General features: G+C 24.5%; 1 protein-coding gene across 2 annotated transcripts; it reads left to right on the top strand.

The window, feature by feature from the left end:
• The first annotated feature begins 54 nt into the window (after positions 1-54).
• LOC112685485 (mitogen-activated protein kinase kinase kinase 7-like) lies at positions 55-18,948 on the top strand. Of its 2 annotated transcripts, none has more exons than XM_025557403.1 (12): positions 55-377; positions 447-672; positions 892-1,009; positions 1,071-1,213; positions 1,293-1,479; positions 1,990-2,117; positions 2,180-2,257; positions 4,313-4,407; positions 4,462-4,606; positions 17,909-18,021; positions 18,325-18,477; positions 18,547-18,948. In XM_025557403.1, exons 1-12 carry the CDS (start codon positions 300-302, stop codon positions 18,643-18,645), a joined length of 1,563 nt encoding a protein of 520 aa, XP_025413188.1. In that variant the 5' UTR covers positions 55-299; the 3' UTR covers positions 18,646-18,948. The 2 variants fall into 2 exon arrangements, with proteins under 2 accessions (XP_025413188.1, XP_025413187.1); XM_025557402.1 differs by having other exon boundaries at positions 57-377; positions 17,897-18,021.
• Positions 18,949-20,277: the final 1,329 nt, after the last annotated feature.

Here is a 20,277-nt window from a genome sequence, read left to right as displayed (position 1 = left end):
AATAACGTCATAATTTTATTTATTATTTTTGTTTTCGGAACAGCCGCGGTAAAAGTTATTTATCACTCGATTTTATTTTTATCAATTAATCACGAGCGATGAAAGGATAACAATATAATTCAAATACAAAAATATTCACTACATAATATACACAAATATACACCAAAGTGTTACATGAATGTATTGAAATCGTATTTATCAATAATTCTACCCGATATCTTGTCACTTCTCGCTGATTGTTTGGGCAATGTGCGCTGCCGATTATATCCTAGGTCGTCCGATGAACATGAACAGATCAAATGGCTATTAAAGAGACGCATGGACACAGGCAAAAGTTTGTGGAAGAAATTGATTACGATGAAATTGAAAAACTCGAAGTATAAATGACCACCGTTTAACCTTGATTCCATGACGAGTGTGTGTTGACGGTATTTTTCTGCGTGTAGATTGTTGGCAAAGGATCATTTGGTGTTGTTTTCCGGGGACGTTGGCGTAACAACTATGTGGCTGTCAAGCACATTGACTCGGAGGCTGAGCGTAAAGCCTTTACCATTGAGGTTCGACAGTTGTCACGAGTGAACCATCCCAATATAGTCAAATTATACGGTGCATGTACATCAAATCCTGTATGTCTTGTAATGGAATTTGCTGAAGGAGGATCGTTATATAATGGTTTGATTAGTTTACTCATTAATTTTTTTAAATTTATATATATATTTGAAAATAATAATTTCATTCAAGATAGCAAAGGTTCTGATTGTTATACAAATCTAATGTTTTTTGTTTTTATATAATAAATAAGTGATCGAAATTAACATATAAAAATCTAAATATATCTGTTGCTAAAAATTGACTTTAAGTAATATTACAAAAATATTTTTATATTTATAGTATTGCATTGTAAACCTGAACCTCAGTATAACTTAGGACATGCCGTCAGTTGGACATTGCAATGTGCAGAGGGTGTAGCGTATCTTCATAATATGAAACCCAAGCCATTAATCCACAGGTAACCTATTTAAAACTTTTTATTCTTTATTGAAGTCTTCAATAAAGTACTTATTTTTTAGAGATTTGAAGCCACCAAATTTGCTTTTAGTAAATGAAGGTAAAACATTGAAAATATGTGATTTTGGAACGGCTTGCGATAAAAAAACATATATGACTAATAATAAAGGTAGTGCTGCCTGGATGGCACCTGAAGTATTTGAAGGTTTGATTTTATATTCATTCTGCCTAAGTTTTCATAAATTAATTACATATTCTCATATAATAATATTAACTTTATTAAGGTTCAAATTATACTGAAAAGTGTGATGTATACAGCTGGGGTATAATTTTATGGCAAGTGTTAACAAGACTGAAACCATTCAATGAAATAGGAGGATCTGCTTATGGAATTATGTGGGCAGTGCATAAGGGAACCAGACCACCATTGTTTGAAAAATGTCCTCGGCCGTTCCAAGAACTAATAACAGAGTATAAAATTAATTAAAATTATATTTTTTATATATACATTTGTTATCAACAAAAAATGTATCAGAGAATAATGTACTGTGTATTTTTTATAATGGAACATTTTAACTATTTGATTAAATTTAAATTAATGCTTATATTTTTCATGTATGTATATTAATATTTTTTTAATATCTCATCTGAAATGTTCAAACCTGGATTGACTACTCATTATTCTTTCTCATTCAGTTGTTTTACATTTTAGCATTACTTTATTAATATGTAAAGTTTTTATTATAATTAATTATTTCATGAAAAAATACATTATTGAAGTATAATTTACACATCAAACTAGTATCAGATTTTTACAAAATTATAATTTGATTATGTGTATGTATTAAGTCTAAATTAATAAAGAAGGCCTTAAAATATAGTATAAAATAAATAACACTTAAATAACATATAGAATATTATTTCTTAAATATAATTTACTAAATAATCTTATATTTCTAAAATTATTTGTTTCTTCTATAGGTGTTGGGATCAAAATCCTAATATTAGGCCATCAATAGATCATGTTGTTCAGGTTATGAGAATTTTAATAACATTTTGTTCTGGACACGATCAACCATTAATTTACCCAAATGATTGCTATACTATTAGTATGTACTAGTTTCTTTTTTGGTTATACTTATATTTTAAACTATATAAAATTATATTTTAGGTAGTGAATTTGAAGAAGAGTGTTCATCTTCTGAAGATTCTTGCCCTGACATTCCAGATTCTTATATTGAAAGCTTAAGTAAGTTTATTTTTATTAAGTTGGCTAAATATACATTTTACTTTTAACTTAGAGCATATTCAACCACACAAATCTTAATAATATTATTAATTATAATTTCAAATTTATGTGGAAGTAATTTTTTCTATAAAAATAAATCTTCAAAAAAATATTTATATGTAACTTTATACATGAATTATCGTATTCAAACTGTTAAAGAATAAAAAATTATCACCTCTTATTACATAAAAGCTTATGAGTAACACATGATACTCATGTTGTATGTAGTCTACTGCCCGTTTCTACTTTTTATATAGTATTTACCACACGTTTTTATATAAAAATATGCATTAACATATATATGTTATATTATTAATTATAATATGTAGGTAAATTAGTGTATTACAATATAGTGTGTCTATAGGTATGTATTAAAAACTAAAAGTTTCGGTTCATTCTTTTCTTCTCTCTTTGCCAGTATAAAATTTAGTTTATGAGCCATAGTAAGAAATAAAAAAGAGTGTTGATTTCAATAAGTCCTCTTTCCTTTAAAATAGCTATGATATTTTTGTCCGATTGAACAATTGAATAAAAATTTTTGGTTAACTGTAGAATAACGTATCATGTATAACAGCACAAACTAAGCTGTTTCTGATTTTCTCATACGTTTACTATGACGGTCATGATTATTGCTAAACTGTATTATTGAAGTTAAATTGTTAAGATAATACTTAATCGCCGTCGAATCAATAAGAATGACTTATAACAGCGTTTCTCAAACTGTGGGTCGCGACCCCTTAGGGGGTCGCGAGTCAATTTTTGGGGGGCCGCGAGAAGTTCTTTTAATTATACAGATTGTAAGAAACAAGCACATTCATCACATACGCCTAATTATTATAAATATATTATTATAACTATTATTATTATTATTATTATTATTATTATAAAGTAGTAAATAAGAAATAAAATAGAATAAATTTGTTTTTTTAAATTATTTTTATTGATTCTGTAAATGTAAAACTATGGGGTCGTGATAGATTTTTGGGAAAAAATGTGGGTCGTGGTCCTAAAAAGATTGAGAACCACTGACTTATAATATATATATAGATGTGCGACAGATAACAGGTTTGCGGTAGACTGCATATAAAGTATAAAATCATGTGTGGTAGACAATAAGTGTATGGAACACTGCATACAACAAAAATACCGTAGCATACATTATAATATAATTTATAAATGTATCCACTTAATGTACAATATATTAACTGATAATTTATGTAATTATAATTAAAACTATTTACTATATTTTCAATGTGATAATTATGATGAAACATGTTTAAATAATGAATTAATGGATTAATTACTTTTGATAAGTTTTACAATATTAACAAAAAATAAAAGCATAAAAGTTTTCAAGTAGTCTTAAAATGTAACAGAATATTAAGATTAATCACCACTATATTTTATTTTTGTGTACGTTTATCATCAACTCAATAATACATTTTTTTTTTTTTTTTTATTAATAAATCTAGCTCAACAATTACAAAATATTAACAACCAATGTAAAAAAAAACAAATTGAATAATGAATAATACAAAGCAAAATATAACTAAAAATAAAAATTTAAAGTATATAAACAAAAATAATCAGATGATAAAGCCTCCTAAATAAAAGAAATAATAATGATAACGACCAGCTCAGGGTTAGAATTTAGAATGGATTAGAAATTAAATAGAACATTCAGGGAATTAAGGGAAGAAACTAAGTTCTGACATTTAATGGAGACCGAAGGACAATCAAAAAGAATATGAGACAAATCGCAGATGAATTCCTCCATATGCAGAGTGCAAAATGGAGAACCATTTAAATTTAATTTGTAATTGTGTGAGGGTAATAAATTATGCCCTATACGTAGACAAATTTTTCTATTGAATTTATTATATTTTAAATCTAAAATGTTTGTATTAAATCTTTAAATGGCATTTTTTACTTTTATTCTGGAGTTTTATTTAAAATTCTTTTTTAGTTATATTATTGATTTTAGTATAAATATGATTATTTATTTCATTTTTGTAGGAAATCATAAAAGAATTAATGGGATGTTAACAAATGATAGCCTAAAATCAAATCCAAAATTTTCAATTCCTCTGACTGTTAATGTGGAAAATAAGGTAAAATGTTTAATTATCTTTGTATATACTTTTAATAATTGCATTATATATTAGTTTGAACAATGTGATGATTTACAAATATTAACCATGCCTGGATTTGACAAAGTTGGTGCTTATCAAACAGTTGACTCAACTGACAAAGAAGGTGAATCTAATTCACAATATCAGAAGAAGCTAGATGATATCAATAACATTGAAGGTATTAATATAAATTTGTATCTTAAGTGTTAATTATATTAGGATAAAATTGCTTTATTTTATCATTACAAGATTGGAAGGGAAGTTTCTTTTGCACTACTCAAATCTAAAATACAAAAAAATAATATATAAATAAATAAACAAATAGTTTATATGTAAATAAATAAATAAATAAATATAAGATAAGCTTGGAATATTATTATATTTGTAAAGTACGACTGGTTTCAAATTAATAATTGTCAGGTTAATAAAATTGAAACTGAATATGAAAAATTTGCAACTCAATTACTTTTTCACACTTTATTTTTCACCTGAAGATTTTTAATTTGAAACTGGTCATACTTTATTAATATAATAATACTCCTAAAGTTTTTATATATTTATATATTAATTTACAAGTATTAACCATTTAATAATTTTTAATTTTATAATTTTATTTAATAAAAAAATTGCTATATTTCAAATTTTTTTAAATAAATCAAATTCACATCAGTAAAAGATATTAAGTTCATTTTTTAAGTTATTATAGGAATTGTTTTTAGTATTAAAATTTAAATTATAATAAAATCTTATAAATTGTCTTGTAATTTTTAAATGTTGAATATTTACTTCATAAATTTAAAAAATATTTATCATGTAAAAAAAAGATGAACTTTTTCTATGTTGTATTTAGAAATAAATAATGAGTAATAAAAAAAATCACAATTAAATATGGTTGATTTTAAAGTATCAAGTTATTGTTTAGTTTGATCAAAATAGTTGTTTTCATAAGCATAATGTTATTTAACACTTCAAAAACATTGTGCATTCCATTGTGGATTATATTTTAATTTCCTGGGCAGCTGCAAGTAGTTAGTTTTAGTTAGTTTACACAATAATATTAAAATATTTAATTCCTCCCTTCTTAATGACTTTATAGATGCTCTTGATCTGTTTTCCTTAATCTTATTCTGTGTTCTATTCTATGTTTCTATGACAATATATAGTAAAGACTATTCATCATGTCTACCCAAATTACCATACACAAAATCATCCATTTATAAAATTCTGAGCTTTGAGACCATTCAAATATAGGTTTTAGTTCTTGGACTTTCTTTTTGTATTTTTATACAATTTATATTTATATATCTAGCTATCGCATTAATCATAAATTCAATATTTTTTATTTTTTATGTACCTCTTTTTAAAATTGCCTACCAAGCATAAATTATTATTATTATTATTATTATTATTTGTTAATATCATTATAAACAATTACTTAAATTATTATTTCAAAAACTGTATATCCAGTACTCAAAAGATAAGCTTTACCAACAACCCCTTAAGGAAATGTTACATAATTCAGTACCTGTATGTATATTCGAAATAACTATTTGTTAACTATTTCTATTTAATACTTTTCTGAACAACTAGCATAGGATTAAAATGTAAACATTTATTAATATTTTTAATGTGTTTGGTCTTTTTAGAGATTTATTATTATAACAAAATTATAAATACTTTCTTATTGTTTGAACAATAAATTGAATAAAAATATCTTAAATTATAGCTTTCTCTCTAAATGTTTAATTCAAATTCAGAAGCTTTTCTTATATTTATTTAATTTATATATACTAAAAATATATTTGGTAAGAAAAATGTATTATTATGGTTTAAAAAATACGAGTACATATACAATCTAAAAAAAAATATATAAAATAAACCTATCAACAATCTATGGTAAATTATAGTAATGTAGTATTATAACTATTATAACCTATCAAGTCTATACTTTTACCTCTATTTTCAAAATATTTACGCTCAAAAATTTCTTTTATTGTAAGGGTTTCTAGTCTCGATGTCACTTTTTTTTCTATTTTTAGTTTATGAAATATGTTTAGAGTAGTGATGAGTCAAACTGTTTGAATCTCGACCGAACTGAACCCTTGATATTCGGTTCAGTTCGAAATTCGAACTTGGCATGAAAAAAAATCGAACCGAACTATTAAGCATCTTTTACTGTTCGAAAATCGAACTTGAAAATATTTATCGAACCAGACTTAATAGCCACTATAGTTCGAAAACCAAATATTTGTACAATTCTTCAAAAGTTATTTTTCAAAAATAAAAATTGATAATGATTATTTAGAAATAATTAGACTATTGGCGATAGAAAGTGATAACACAGAATAAATTAAATTATTTAGAAATTAACAAGGTTTAATACTCAATAGGGTTGTACGTTAAGGAAAAAAAAAGTATACAATAATTAGTATAGTATCTGGATGAAATGTAAGGGGTGTGATCAGATTCCAGTCTTCAAAACAAACGGTTTTGATGTAGATAAATCAGCTGATCTTTTTTATCTATTTTAATAATTGACAATAATCTATTTCTATTGGTAGTTTTGAACAATAGTCAAGTAAACTTTTTGTATAATATTTAATATTAATAATTAACAATTATAATATTAAAAAAAATAGAAATACAAAAATTGCATGTGATGGAGTTTTGTGACTCTTCCGATGATGAAATATTGTTAGAGCTGTGGAATCTAATCAAAATCCCAGCAGCTGTATATGTATAAACGATGACGACGATGATGGTTGTTTGAATTATTTTTATATATTATTTATAATTAAATATATAAAAATATAATAAAATATAATAATATAATATAAAAATATCATATATTATATATATTTTATTATTTTTATAACTCAACCACAGTGAGTCCAAATACTATAAACGATTATAATAGTCGGTATTTAGTATTTGGTAAGTCGTGTTTTGAAATTTATTTAAAATTGCAGTTTAAACTATTAGCTGATAAGGCTTAATTTGATAACGATCATCGCTACGTTATAAACGCTGTGCCTACACTTACACTTGGGTCAGTGTGAAAAAAGTACATTAATGTTACACTTTTGTATAACAAACATCGTGTAAAGGCGCGTCCTCGTAGTATGCAAACATAACACACAGCTTATGCGTTTGAATCATGTGTGATGTTTGCAAACTTCACATACTGCACACATAGTACACCATACCGTTCACCGTACACATAGTATTTGGTGTATTTGATTTTCGTGTTGTACATGAATGAAATAAGTTACGTGGACACTGAACACAGTTGAATTTTTGTATTCATTCAGAGTGGTTATAGGTATTTCGTTAAAAATGAGTGATACAGATGATGAATTGATGATTGCTCGTGCCGCGTATGTAGTTATAAATTAAGTAGTTAAAAAAAAACAAAAACATAAATTAAAAAAAGATCGTCGATTTTGGGTTAGTGAAATTTTTAAAAACCGTGTTCGCTATAGTGGAACAAACTTATTTAACGATTTGAAAATGAATAGTGCTATTTATTTCTCAAATTTTTGTCGTAGGAATATAAATGATTTTGAAATTCTACTTCAATTAGTTGGACCTAAGATCGCAAAAAGTGATTCACATTTTTGGAAAGCCATACCTGAAAACATTTTGTGTTCACTTTTTGACGCTCTCGGCGATAAGAATTTAAAACCTAATTCATTTGTTTCTTTAGTACATCACCATTAGTTTTAAAAACAGAAGCGATTGCGTCCCACGCATCCTTCTTTTTGTTATTTAATTTATAGAATTTATCCTTAGGATCCCACAAAACGGGATATTTTTCATATTCATTGATTAGTTATAATATTTGGTCGTCAATGAAGTCCATTTTAAATTATGTAATTTCAAAAAATCTACACTATAATTTATAACTTACACCGTACACTGACAGTGACCAAGATCATTTTATTTTTATTGCGTTCGGACATAGATTCGAACCGTAAATACACTAAAATAACGAAAAACCCCGTCCAATAGTTGTCATAATTTTCTTTGATGAACCGACAATCCGGCAAACACGAAATACACATGTATGCGCTGTATGTGATGTTTGCAAATGCGTCCACACTATCACCGTTTTTGACGAATGCTGTGTATGTGCGTGTGCTGCGTGTCGTGTTTGCATATTATGTGGACTCGCTTAAGCCTTAAGACTACACTTTTTAAAAACAAACGCTTTGGTTTACACTTGTTGTGAAAAAGTGTACACTTTTTGACAAAACGAACAAACCTAATATTCATTGAGTCAATACAATGAACAATACTATGAAGTACGTTCACGTCAATGTTTTTAAAACAATTACAGATTAAATTTTATCACTTTTAGTATGATAAAAAATTAGTACTCCAAAAATATGGTGGCTGAATTTTATTTACATTTAGAAGTGACCAATCTGATTTCATTTATTCTGTGGTGATAATCTGTAAAGTACACGTTATTCATTAATTATAATGTTATTTTTCCAGTCGCATGTTACACATCCACCCACCGTCGACCAAAACATTAATAAGTTGTTTATCGCCAATAATAGAGGCAGTGTATCTACATTCATAAATTAGTTATTTTTGTTTTTATCATTTTATTATAGAGGTTAAAATCTATTTTGGGTAAATCCGTGGTAATATTCCGATATCAAAACTGTATTGTTAATAAAAACATGTTTATAACTTACGCCTTACATTATAAATTCTACTAATCGTTCTATATTTGTGAATTATAGATATTATTACTATTTTTTATATATTATTAAAATGTATTGATTGTATTGTTACAACCAATATTACACTCAATACTCAATGAATATTTTATAAGTTACAAGATAACACGAGAGAACACAATACTGGTTTTGAATAAATAATAATAATAAGAAATTATCTAAAATTTAAATATATTGTAAATATTACAATTACCTAGACTTAAAAGTTAAAATGTAGAATAGGTAATACGAAAACTTAAAATACAATAGTGATTAATAATTATGGTTGATTTAATTTGTAGGTAGGTACAATATACATAATAAAAAGTATTGAGTTAGAAATCGATTTAAAATCATAATAGGTTCGGTTCAGTTCGAATTCGGAAAAATAATTTAAAAATTAGGATTCGACCCATCACTAGTTTAGATATATTGTGGGAGATATGGTTAGGACATTTATAAATATTTTCCTAATATTTTTGATAGAGATTACTTCTCCAAGAAATGTTTATGCATTTTGATTATATTTACAATTATTTTTCCTTAAATTTAAAACCATAAAATTTATTTTTAGTCTTTTGTAAGGGCCTAAGATATAAAATTTTGTAAACTTTTAAGGTATATCAAACTAAAATGAATTTAACCGGGCAGTAAGTATTTTGATTTTACTAAACAATGATAATAGTAATTGTTCTGTTTATTTTATCATTAGAATACTTACCCAATAGGTTTATTTCTCTGTTCCAATTTTATAAAGACAATAAACATATAGGTACTTTTAAATATAATTCTTTGGCGCTTGGTTGAAGCTAAGTTATTCAGTTAGTGTATAACAAATTGTTATTATTTTTTCAATTAATAAATTAAATGTTTGATTAAAGAATAATTTTACTAATATGATGTTTAAAATTAATTTTCTCGTAAAATGATTTTAACTAAAAAAAATTTTTAAAAAATTATTATTATAAAATTATTTTAGATTTTGAGCAAAAATATGTTTGTATTAGTATAAATTTTTTGATTTTTAACTTATACATATAAATTAAAGTACAAAAACTATGTATATATATATATATATATATGTGTGTGTGTGTGTGTGTAATATTAATAGTAGTGAAAATTAGAACCAATCAAGTGAATCGTATTTGTTATTTGGCTAACACATGTGTCAATATATTTTGAGCTTGTGTATGTGATGTATATTTGTATACTGATTGTCAATTTGATTGCCAACCAATGTGTCATAAAGTTTAAAATAAAGTATCATCAAAATAAAATGTGATTTTGGTTATACTTAATTAAATACAACACACAGGTTAGATATTTTTGCACAAACAACCTAAACATAATTAGTACAAATTAATAATTAATTTTATTGAAAAATAGAACTACAGTTTATTGCTATTGTTTTTAGTTTAAATTACAACAAATCAAAAATTAAATTTTTATCTTAAATAAACAAAGAAAATTAATATCTTTAATTTAGTTTTAAGAAAAAATATAAGGGCACATTTATTATTTGTTGAAATAAGAAATAAAGTGAATATAAATGCCATTAAAATTAATTAAAATATGATTTAACTGTTAATGAAAATATACGTGATAAATTTATACTTTATGAATAATAATTTTGATTTTATCCTTTATGTTAGGGCTATAGTTAAGGTAGAAAAAAAACAATTGCGGTATTTATGAAATTGAAATAGTAATATGATATTTATAGATTTAAATTGTTTTTTTTATCTTTTTTGTTATACGTGTAAAAATATTCTATGAAAATTATTTTATTATTTGAGTAAAGTCATTAAATTATTGTTTTGACTGTTATATTTTTTAAACTCTTGTTACAAAAAAAAAAAAAAACAATAGAAATTAATTGGATAGTGCCCAGCAAAATGTATAGCAAAAATAGATCCAATATAAAACTCTTTGTCCAAAGGGTTATTTTAAATCTTACTGAAATTTCTTGCAGCCATGGTTTTTTGGTTTCTTTAAAATAAGTCTGATTACATTTATATAGTTTGTAAAAGAGGATATGTCAGTTTATATTTAAATACAAAGGAAGTCTAAATGTGTTTGTTTATTCTATTTTTATTTGTCAAATGAATGAGATGAAGATTGATAGTATAGATATCATTGTTAAAAAAACCTTGCTTACAAATGAAAAATCATTTGGCTTTAATATTCAATTGTTATTAAAAATTGATTTAACTCCATCTTATTTATTTGATTGATCTAAAATATAATTGTTTTTAAAAGAAAATATAACTAATTATTAAGCAAAATACTTATGATGATACAACATTTATAACTGAATACCCTGATTTATTTATAAAAATTCTTCAGGCGAATGACCGCCAAGTTAAATGATCCATCAAAGAGATCATTTTTTCTGATGACACGTGAATGCCAGTTACTATTTTAATAATAAATCACATCAGCATGAGTCACATGGTGAATGACCTGTGGCTTAGCCAAAAAAAAAAAAAAATTTAAAGGATTATCTGTAGTGGATATTATCATATTTTCTGATGTTTTATGAAAATTACTTTTATATATATTATTATGTCTCATGATCATATACATGTATATCATCTACATTACGGAAGCTCAAAAGATCTGATGTATGTATATGATTGTAATTGTAAGTTAATTTTTTTTGTCTCTACTAATAAACATATATATATATATATATATATATATATATATAATTTAGGCCTTTGCTCATTGGTATTAAAGTTGTTATTTTTAGTGCTTTTGGCATCAAAAGCATCAATAACAATAAATATAAAAATATTTTTTTATTGTACAGTATAGTAATTAAATATTATATGAGTGGGTTAAATCCATAGTGGTGTAAGTCACAATTTCTTAAAATTTAAGGTATGTATTGTAGGCGTATCTATAAAAGTCAATTTATTGAATGGCAATGTGAAGTGAGTCATAACTCGTACCATCTATCACCAGATGGCACAACAATATAACTTCACTTTACCATCAATAAATTGACTTTTACAGATACACATACAGAACATAACTCAATTTTTACGGAATTGTGGCTTACACCACTATGACTCTAACCCACTCAGGAGCGTATTTAGGGAAGAGGGAGGGGGTGATATGGGTGTTAGAACACCCCCCCCCCCATCGACCGTATTTTATGGTATTTCACCAAATTGCAAACTTGCAGTATAATTTGAATAAATGTTGTATATAACTTGTAGATATTACATATACTGTTTTAATATAATTATTTTCATTAATAATAATTTATATAAATATGTGGTATTTATTAATGGGCAGAGCCACCCACTTACCATAAGTCTATTAAATTTTAAAACAACCCCGTTAAATGAATCCTGGATATGCCATTGAACCCATTCATATAATTTTATTGTATAGTTTAAAGTTTGAAATGTATATTAATACTATATATTTATATTATAATAAATAATATTATTTTTAATATTTATAGATTATAATTAAATTTATTTAAGGTAGTTTTTTATATTTTTTTGCTGTTTTATTCAAAATTTGCTGTCACTATTGTCTATAATATTCCTTAATCTTTAATGTGGATTACAATTATTTTTGAATCTATGTCAATCATTGTCTAAAATAATTAGTATTATATCTACATAGAAAAATACTGAAAGTGTTAGTATTTTAGGTTTTTATTTAATTAATCTTAAATCACACTTATTCTTAATCTAAAAATAAATTTATTTGAATGAATGATAAGAGTGATTTATAAATGAATAATTAGGTGGTTAATTTTTAAATATCACGAGATGTGTCGTGTATAGTACCTTAAAAACCGGGTATACAGAGTAGAATGCACACATGCCCCAGGTACGTATCTTACTATTTTATGGGGCCTAAAAAGGTCTAATAACTAACATAAAAATATGAATATTTAACTTTTTTGAATGAAATCTATATTTTATTATATCTAATATAGATATAGATATAATTCTATATCTATATTAATTAACTTTACCAATACCCCTTGCCCGTATCCTTTTAGATTATTGCATTATGTTCTCATATTTATTTATTTCTTATGACATTCTCATCTATGAATCATATTTTAAATATAAAACAATGATATGAAAATAATATGTATTAGATGTTTTAAAATATATACATATAATATTTATTTATTTATTTTCTTTTGTATAACATGTTTTTAATGATTATAATATAATAGAAGATATCGTCGTCTCAGTTCAAGATTGCAATAACTCAAAAATATGCAGAATTGAGTTATCTACGTGATATTATTTGCAAAATTACAACGATTTCGATTCTATAATGCAATAACTTTTAGTTGCATTATTCACCTTTAGAGGTCGTTTATTTCATTCTAGAACCAGTAGTTTCATAATTTGAGTTATTGCAGTCTTGAACTGAGGCGTCGATATTATGTTTTAGTAAGCTAGTATATTTTACCCAATAACATATATATATATAAGTAGTACTGTAACCCTACTACTCGAGACCCGTGTCTAAAATCAAAATCATGAGGCTCCTTATTATGGTACATTTTTGAGCATTCGACCTTTTGAGGCCCCATAATATGGTACGAGGTTCGTGGCCTGTGTGCAATGCACACTCGGCGCACTCGGTTTTTACGGCACTGATTCTAAGTATTATGTATAATAATATAGTTATCTATGCTAAATTTTTTACCCCCATTTCGTATAATAGTTTAAAATTTGTTTAAAATGTATTGGTATTTTTTTGGTGTAAAAAAAAACATATCTATTACATTTTAATCCTTATTACTTTTTTATATCAGTACTCAGTGCTCATTTTTTTTATATTATTAAAATTACATAATTCATTTTTGAGTATTTTATTTGTAACATTGTTTATATTCCAGTGTTTCATTGTGTTATGAGTATAATGATGGCTATTTGCCAGTATCAGTATGTCAATGCAAACATTTTATTTCCGGTGTCCTAAGTCTTAGAAGGACATGACCTTTTATTTTTTTGCTAATCTGATTATTTCAATCTAAATGATCGAGTAAAAATGTAGAATGTAACTTATAATCAAAGATTTTAGTTAATTACATAAATAAGTAAAATTAAATAATTTTTACGAAATGTTAATATCCAGACACCGACTGACTTGTTTTTTTTCTCTTGTATTTCTGAATAGTTATTAAAGATACTTTAATATTAGATAAATTATATTATTTCTATATCATACTCATAGGTGAACCTAGAGTCTTCCATTTGAGTGTGCCGGCATTTTTTTGTAGTTATTTTTTTATAATATAAATGAGTGGCTATAAACAAATTCATCAACTTTTTTCATTTTTTTTATCTATACTTTTCTTCCATAAAACGGTATATAAAATAGACAACAGTTAAAATATTTTAGGTATTCAATACTTGTTTAATAACCAATGCTATAACCTATTATTGTATAATATTTTATGATATTTTATGATATTATTTTATAATATTTTTTTCGTGTCCACAATAACATTGAATATAATTTAACAATAGCAATGAACCAAACTTAATAATTGGTAAAAAATGCATGAAATTATTATTTCAGAAACTTATTGAGTTTTTCAATATCTTGTAGTTTTACTTAGAAAAAACTGTAATTCAATTAATGTGTATTAATTGTTATTTATTATTTATCTGGGTACACTCAGCACATCACGTAAATCCGCCTACGATTATACTTTTAAACTATAAACACATACCTACTCTATAAAAGTAATAAACTAATATGTATGGTTGTGGTATTCTAAATATATTATGTAGTAATGTATTAATTCATTGTCTAAGGAATTATTTGTACGATTAATTTATGTTCTAATATTAGTTTATTCATATTTTATTCAATTACAATTATTTAAAAAAATCACTGTGTAATATTTTTCTATACACATTTAAGGTTTGAATTTAATCGTACAAATACAAATGTTGATGACTTTGCAGATTATTGCATATTAAATGAAAATCATATATTTAGGTAGTTAAAAAATTAGAAATTATATCTAAATTAAGAGCTTAGTCAGATAAATTTAGAATTTACGGAAGTAGCTAGGAAACACTAAGACGTGTACGGTGAAGCCCACTTCACTAAATGGCTGCCTAACACCATATTGTAATTAGCACTCATGCAGTTAATAATAAATAAGCGGCAGCGATTTGTGTTATTATTACTTACTTATATTTTCATTTTTTCTTTCTTTAACGTTTTCCATAACAATTAAACCTTAACTAGTGTTGATTGATGATGACCTGTATGATTACTTTTTTTTATTTTCTTACTTTTTGTGTAAATGTATACAACTATGCTACTAATGCAATATAAATATAAAGTAAACATTTAACACATGACCAATTTTCAATATTCTATTGAAGATATAGGTTCTATTTTTAAAATTAGTTCATATTTTTGTTTTTGATTCCAATTTCTAGAATGTTATTATAATTTAAATGTACATGTTCGTTTTAAAAATTATTTTTTCAAATTCGCAAATTATGTATGAAATAAAGTTAGAATTAGTATTATGAATTTATTGTTGTTTTATTAATATATTAATGGCATAGATTACATATCATAAATGGTATTTTTACATTCAAAATGAGTCACGGACTAACGCATTAAGTGAAATAAATGTCTTCAAGTAATTAAAACAATCACATAGAATATCTATACAGAATATATTTTTTAAATTAATTTAATTTTAAAGAGTTAGTAGGTAATGAGTTTTTAAAATTAGAAACGTTTTTTATTATTAGTTTATATGTCATAGTATAAAAAGTATTAAATAAATAACTAAACTACACTACCATTAGGTACAACAACAAATTTAAAAGCAATATTATCATATTTGAAGATTTTCTAGTGAGAAAATTTGTTCAAATAAGTCAAGTATGCACAAAATTCTTTAAAAAAAAAATGCAGTTTACAATACAATGCAATACATTTTTAACCAACAAGATATTTGTATAGATAAATTATAATAAAAATGTATGTATGACAGTTAAAATTATATATGATGAGATTGGATGATTGAAAATAAATTTACCAATTATCATTTATTATAATGGCCACACATTCGACGTAGACCATTGAGTAAAAATGAAATGTTAACAGCATAATATTCGTTGTATTATGTATTCAATCAAATTTACAAAATAAAATTTATATTTATGGTTTCTGTGAAATATTTAAAATTCGTAAACGAAAATTTCTTCTGAATAGGTCCATGGACAAACGTCAAATTGTAATATGCTAAAATATGAAAACTACATTATTTGAGTACTTATAAAAGGTGATCGATTTAAATGTATTCAACACTTTAAGTAGAACATTGAAATAATTGATTACTCAGTGTATAGGTAGGCGCTCCTCTTTCGTAAAATACCGTCAATCTTAATCTATTTACTCTTATATATAATATATTATAAAAAAGAAATCGGTTGGCTTATAAACGATAACATTTTAGAAACCGCATGTTAACTAATTATTTGCGCTTATTATAATGAAATGTATTTTTGATTATGCTTCAAAGTATTAAAACTTCATTTAATTAAGTATAGAGTAGGAATCGAATCAATTATTTTATGTTTTATAATTGAAATCTGAAAACAAACAACATAACAAATTTCACTATTTGCATTAATAAGAAATATCTAAGACTATTATGACTTTATTATGTTGCAATGTATATATATATATATAATTTATAAGCCTACATGGTTTTAGAAGTAGTGACTCATCACTGAATTTAATAGTTCAACAATTACATCTACGTAATTTCCTTTGATACTACACCTATCCTAATTTTAATAAAATTATAGAATATTGCGAAATTGTCCTTGAATGACCCTGATGATGCGTTTCACAGTAAATATTAAGTTTATCAGTATGAAAAATAACATTTTCCTAATTTATGCACGCTTGATTTTAAATAATGTTTTTATTTTTTATTTTGATTATACATATATCAAAATTAAAACAACGTTAATATTAAAAATAATTCGGTAGTTTATCTTTTATTTAACAAACACAATATTTATATAAAGTTACAACAAATATCAATTTATGTCATTAATAAAGTTATGTGTACCTTATTTGTGTATTTTTCATTTAACAAAATACTTTCATGATTTGTGGTTAACGGGATGTCAGAACTGTGGTCCAGATGTCTGGAGTGATCTGGCTCACGTTGTAAAGGGTGTGAGTCATTAAGCTAGATTTAGACACAACACGGCTGTAGAGAGTAGTGCTTTTCTAGTGTTGTGTATTTGTATGTTTATTTCCTTGCACGATTCCTGACGGACAACAACTATGTGTGAGCTTAGCGAGTGCGTCACAAATGAACACTACAGTAAGTAGCCAACCTATTTGGCTTCGTTTACTAAATGGCTTGTCTTATTAATATTCTATATTAATGTTTAATATATATATTGTCGAATGTTGTTTTTAATTAATTTAAGAAGTTCAAATAGTTTTATGTTATAGTTTTGAAACGACATAAGTTTTTTTTTTATAGTTCAAATTTTGAAAGGAACGTCAATAATCTAATCCCTGATTTTTTTAGTTTCCAAATATTATTAAATCTTAAATATTATTGAAATATATTTGGTAATTTATTTTATTATAAATTGTTAAAAATTTAATATTCAGTGTATTATACTTATTATAGCTTAAATAACTAATATAATAATAATTTAATTATTTCATGTAATATATTCTAGGTGGTATTTCAGGAACACATCCTGAACTAGATAACTTGTATCTGATGTTAGATCAACAACTACATCCAATCCCACCAGATAACACTTGTCCACAATCAGTTCAAATTTTTGAAGAACATAAACAGGTACGCTTTTCATGATATGTTAAATGTTAATTGTGTTAGTTACTTATATTTCTAGTTGATTTAATTTAAAAAAAAAATTTAAATAAATAAGATTTTTCGAATAAAAATAATAATTTTAATATTTTTGATCCTAAAGGTTTTAAAATTTTAATATTAAAGTGTTCTATAACAGAGTAATGTATTTCAAGTCTTAATTATACTCAACAATATGAAAACATATTCACTACATTATTAAATTGCTAAGGTCTTATCTTGTGATCTTGTATATAGATAATAATCTGACACTTTTGATTATTTATTCAGCTTGCTCAAGAATATCTTAAAGTGCAAACAGAAATAGCATATTTATCAAGACATATGGAACAATTAGCAGAGCGCTTAAGCCAGGAAGAAATTTTGTGTGATGAAGGAGTAGAAGAAGATGATGAAGAAATTAAAAAACTCGAAAGTGAAAAGGTAAAATAAAAATAAATGATAAATATTTATTTTATCCATAGTGATTTTTAAAATTAATTTATGATTCAGGAAAATTTAACACAGATGCATCAGAACTTAAAAAAACAATTAGAAATGATAAAAAGAAAAAACAGTAATCATTCAAAAGAAAATGATCCATCATCATAATTATTGTGATTATATATATATATTTTTTATTCGGTTAAGCAGTACGAAGCAAGTTTTTTTTGCATCATAATACATAAGTTGACAATGACTATGGGTAATGGAATTCAATACTTGTAAAAAATTAATATTTATATATTCTATAGATAATAATAATTAATTTAACACCTTTACATATAGATACACTTTATAGAGAGATAATTTTTACAATATATACCAATGGTTGTCTATCTAAAAGACAAAATTATTATTGCATTGACTATTTTTGAGATCAATATAATTTATATTTATATGAAAAATATATTATGGGCATTTATATAAAAATATAATTAAACTAATTTCTCCAAAATTAATGTTTGTTTCATAGTAATCATCTCTTTATAAAAAAATTAACCGTTGGTACTCAATTGTAATACCTAATAATTCTATATTTAATTTAATTTTTTTAACTATTGTTATATGTGTATTGTTTTTATTAATAAAATAATAAATAAATTAATTTTTTTTCAAGAATACCAGGTAATTTGAAGTTATGGTATTTTATATTACAGATGATTATTACAAATTTATATAATATCATTATGTCAATACTTTTATCAGCTAAATAAAACATTTAAAATTAATTTTATTCTTCTGTCATGTATTATAGTGAAACCTTTATCAACAAGAAGTAAAAAAATTTCTCTTTATTACAATAGTGAAATGCACAGTTATTCTTTTCTCAAGATTTGTAGGATTTATAAAAATATCTTTTGCAAAAATATTTCCTAGATTGGAAAGTACTTAGAAATATTATCTGGAGGTTTCACTATAAATAATAAATGTATATCTGTATTTAATTTTTCAATTATAACGTTCTTGTTTTATTTAAATTATTGTGAATTTATATTCTAGTCTCATGAAATAATCAATATTTTTGTGATTTTTTTTTTTGAACAATTTTATTTAATTTTGTTAAATTATTGAGTATTAGACTGTATTTTAAAATTATATTTTGTATACGTGTTTATTGATTTTGTAACATTGACACATAAACCTATTATGACTAAAATTGTTTTATGTTAAAATTAATTATAATGATATATATTTTATTTTTTAAAATATTAATTATAATTATTACACAAAAAAACATATGCACTTTATTCGTTTTTTAAATAAACGTAGATATGTATACGCATTTACTCATTTTTTAGTATTGTACATTACAAATGTGTGATTATCAAAGCTTTACTGAAAATTATTCAAAATTTCAAAAAAATATATAAAGGTTCAAAAGGTTACAAATCGATGTTATAGGGTTAATGTTAATGTTCAAAGTGAAAAAGTAAAACATGTTGCCTTAATTGGGTGAAATTATGAATATAAATAATAATATAATGGAGAAAGTTTTTCACTTATTTCTTTGAGTTTGAAATCATTGTCATAATATAAGTAATTTGTTATTAAATGGCTGTAACAAGAAAAAAGAAAAAAGAAGATATTTAAAGAGTTACTTCTAATAAATTATTGTATATTTTGCGAAAATGTTCAATTTTTTACAAAAAGCTGTATAAAATCAAAAGAAATCATTAACAGAATTTTTTTCTTCATAAGCATATATAAAGATATTAATCTAACTTAAGGTTCATATTAATC

This window comes from Sipha flava, unplaced genomic scaffold (genome assembly GCF_003268045.1).
Source record: "Sipha flava isolate LNK unplaced genomic scaffold, YSA_version1 277_pilon_pilon, whole genome shotgun sequence".
Lineage (NCBI taxonomy): Eukaryota > Metazoa > Arthropoda > Insecta > Hemiptera > Aphididae > Sipha > Sipha flava.
Note: the sequence above shows the minus strand (reverse complement) of the source record. Positions and strands in the feature narration are given on the sequence as shown.

Coding starts and splice junctions, on each gene's coding strand:
- LOC112685485 (XM_025557402.1), top strand. CDS start 300: ATGGCTATTAAAGAGACGCATGGACACAGGCAAAAGTTTGTGGAAGAA. Junction 2,118..2,179: donor AAATGATTGCTATACTATTA/GTATGTACTAGT, acceptor ATTATATTTTAG/GTAGTGAATTTGAAGAAGAG. Junction 18,478..18,546: donor AAAAACTCGAAAGTGAAAAG/GTAAAATAAAAA, acceptor TTTATGATTCAG/GAAAATTTAACACAGATGCA.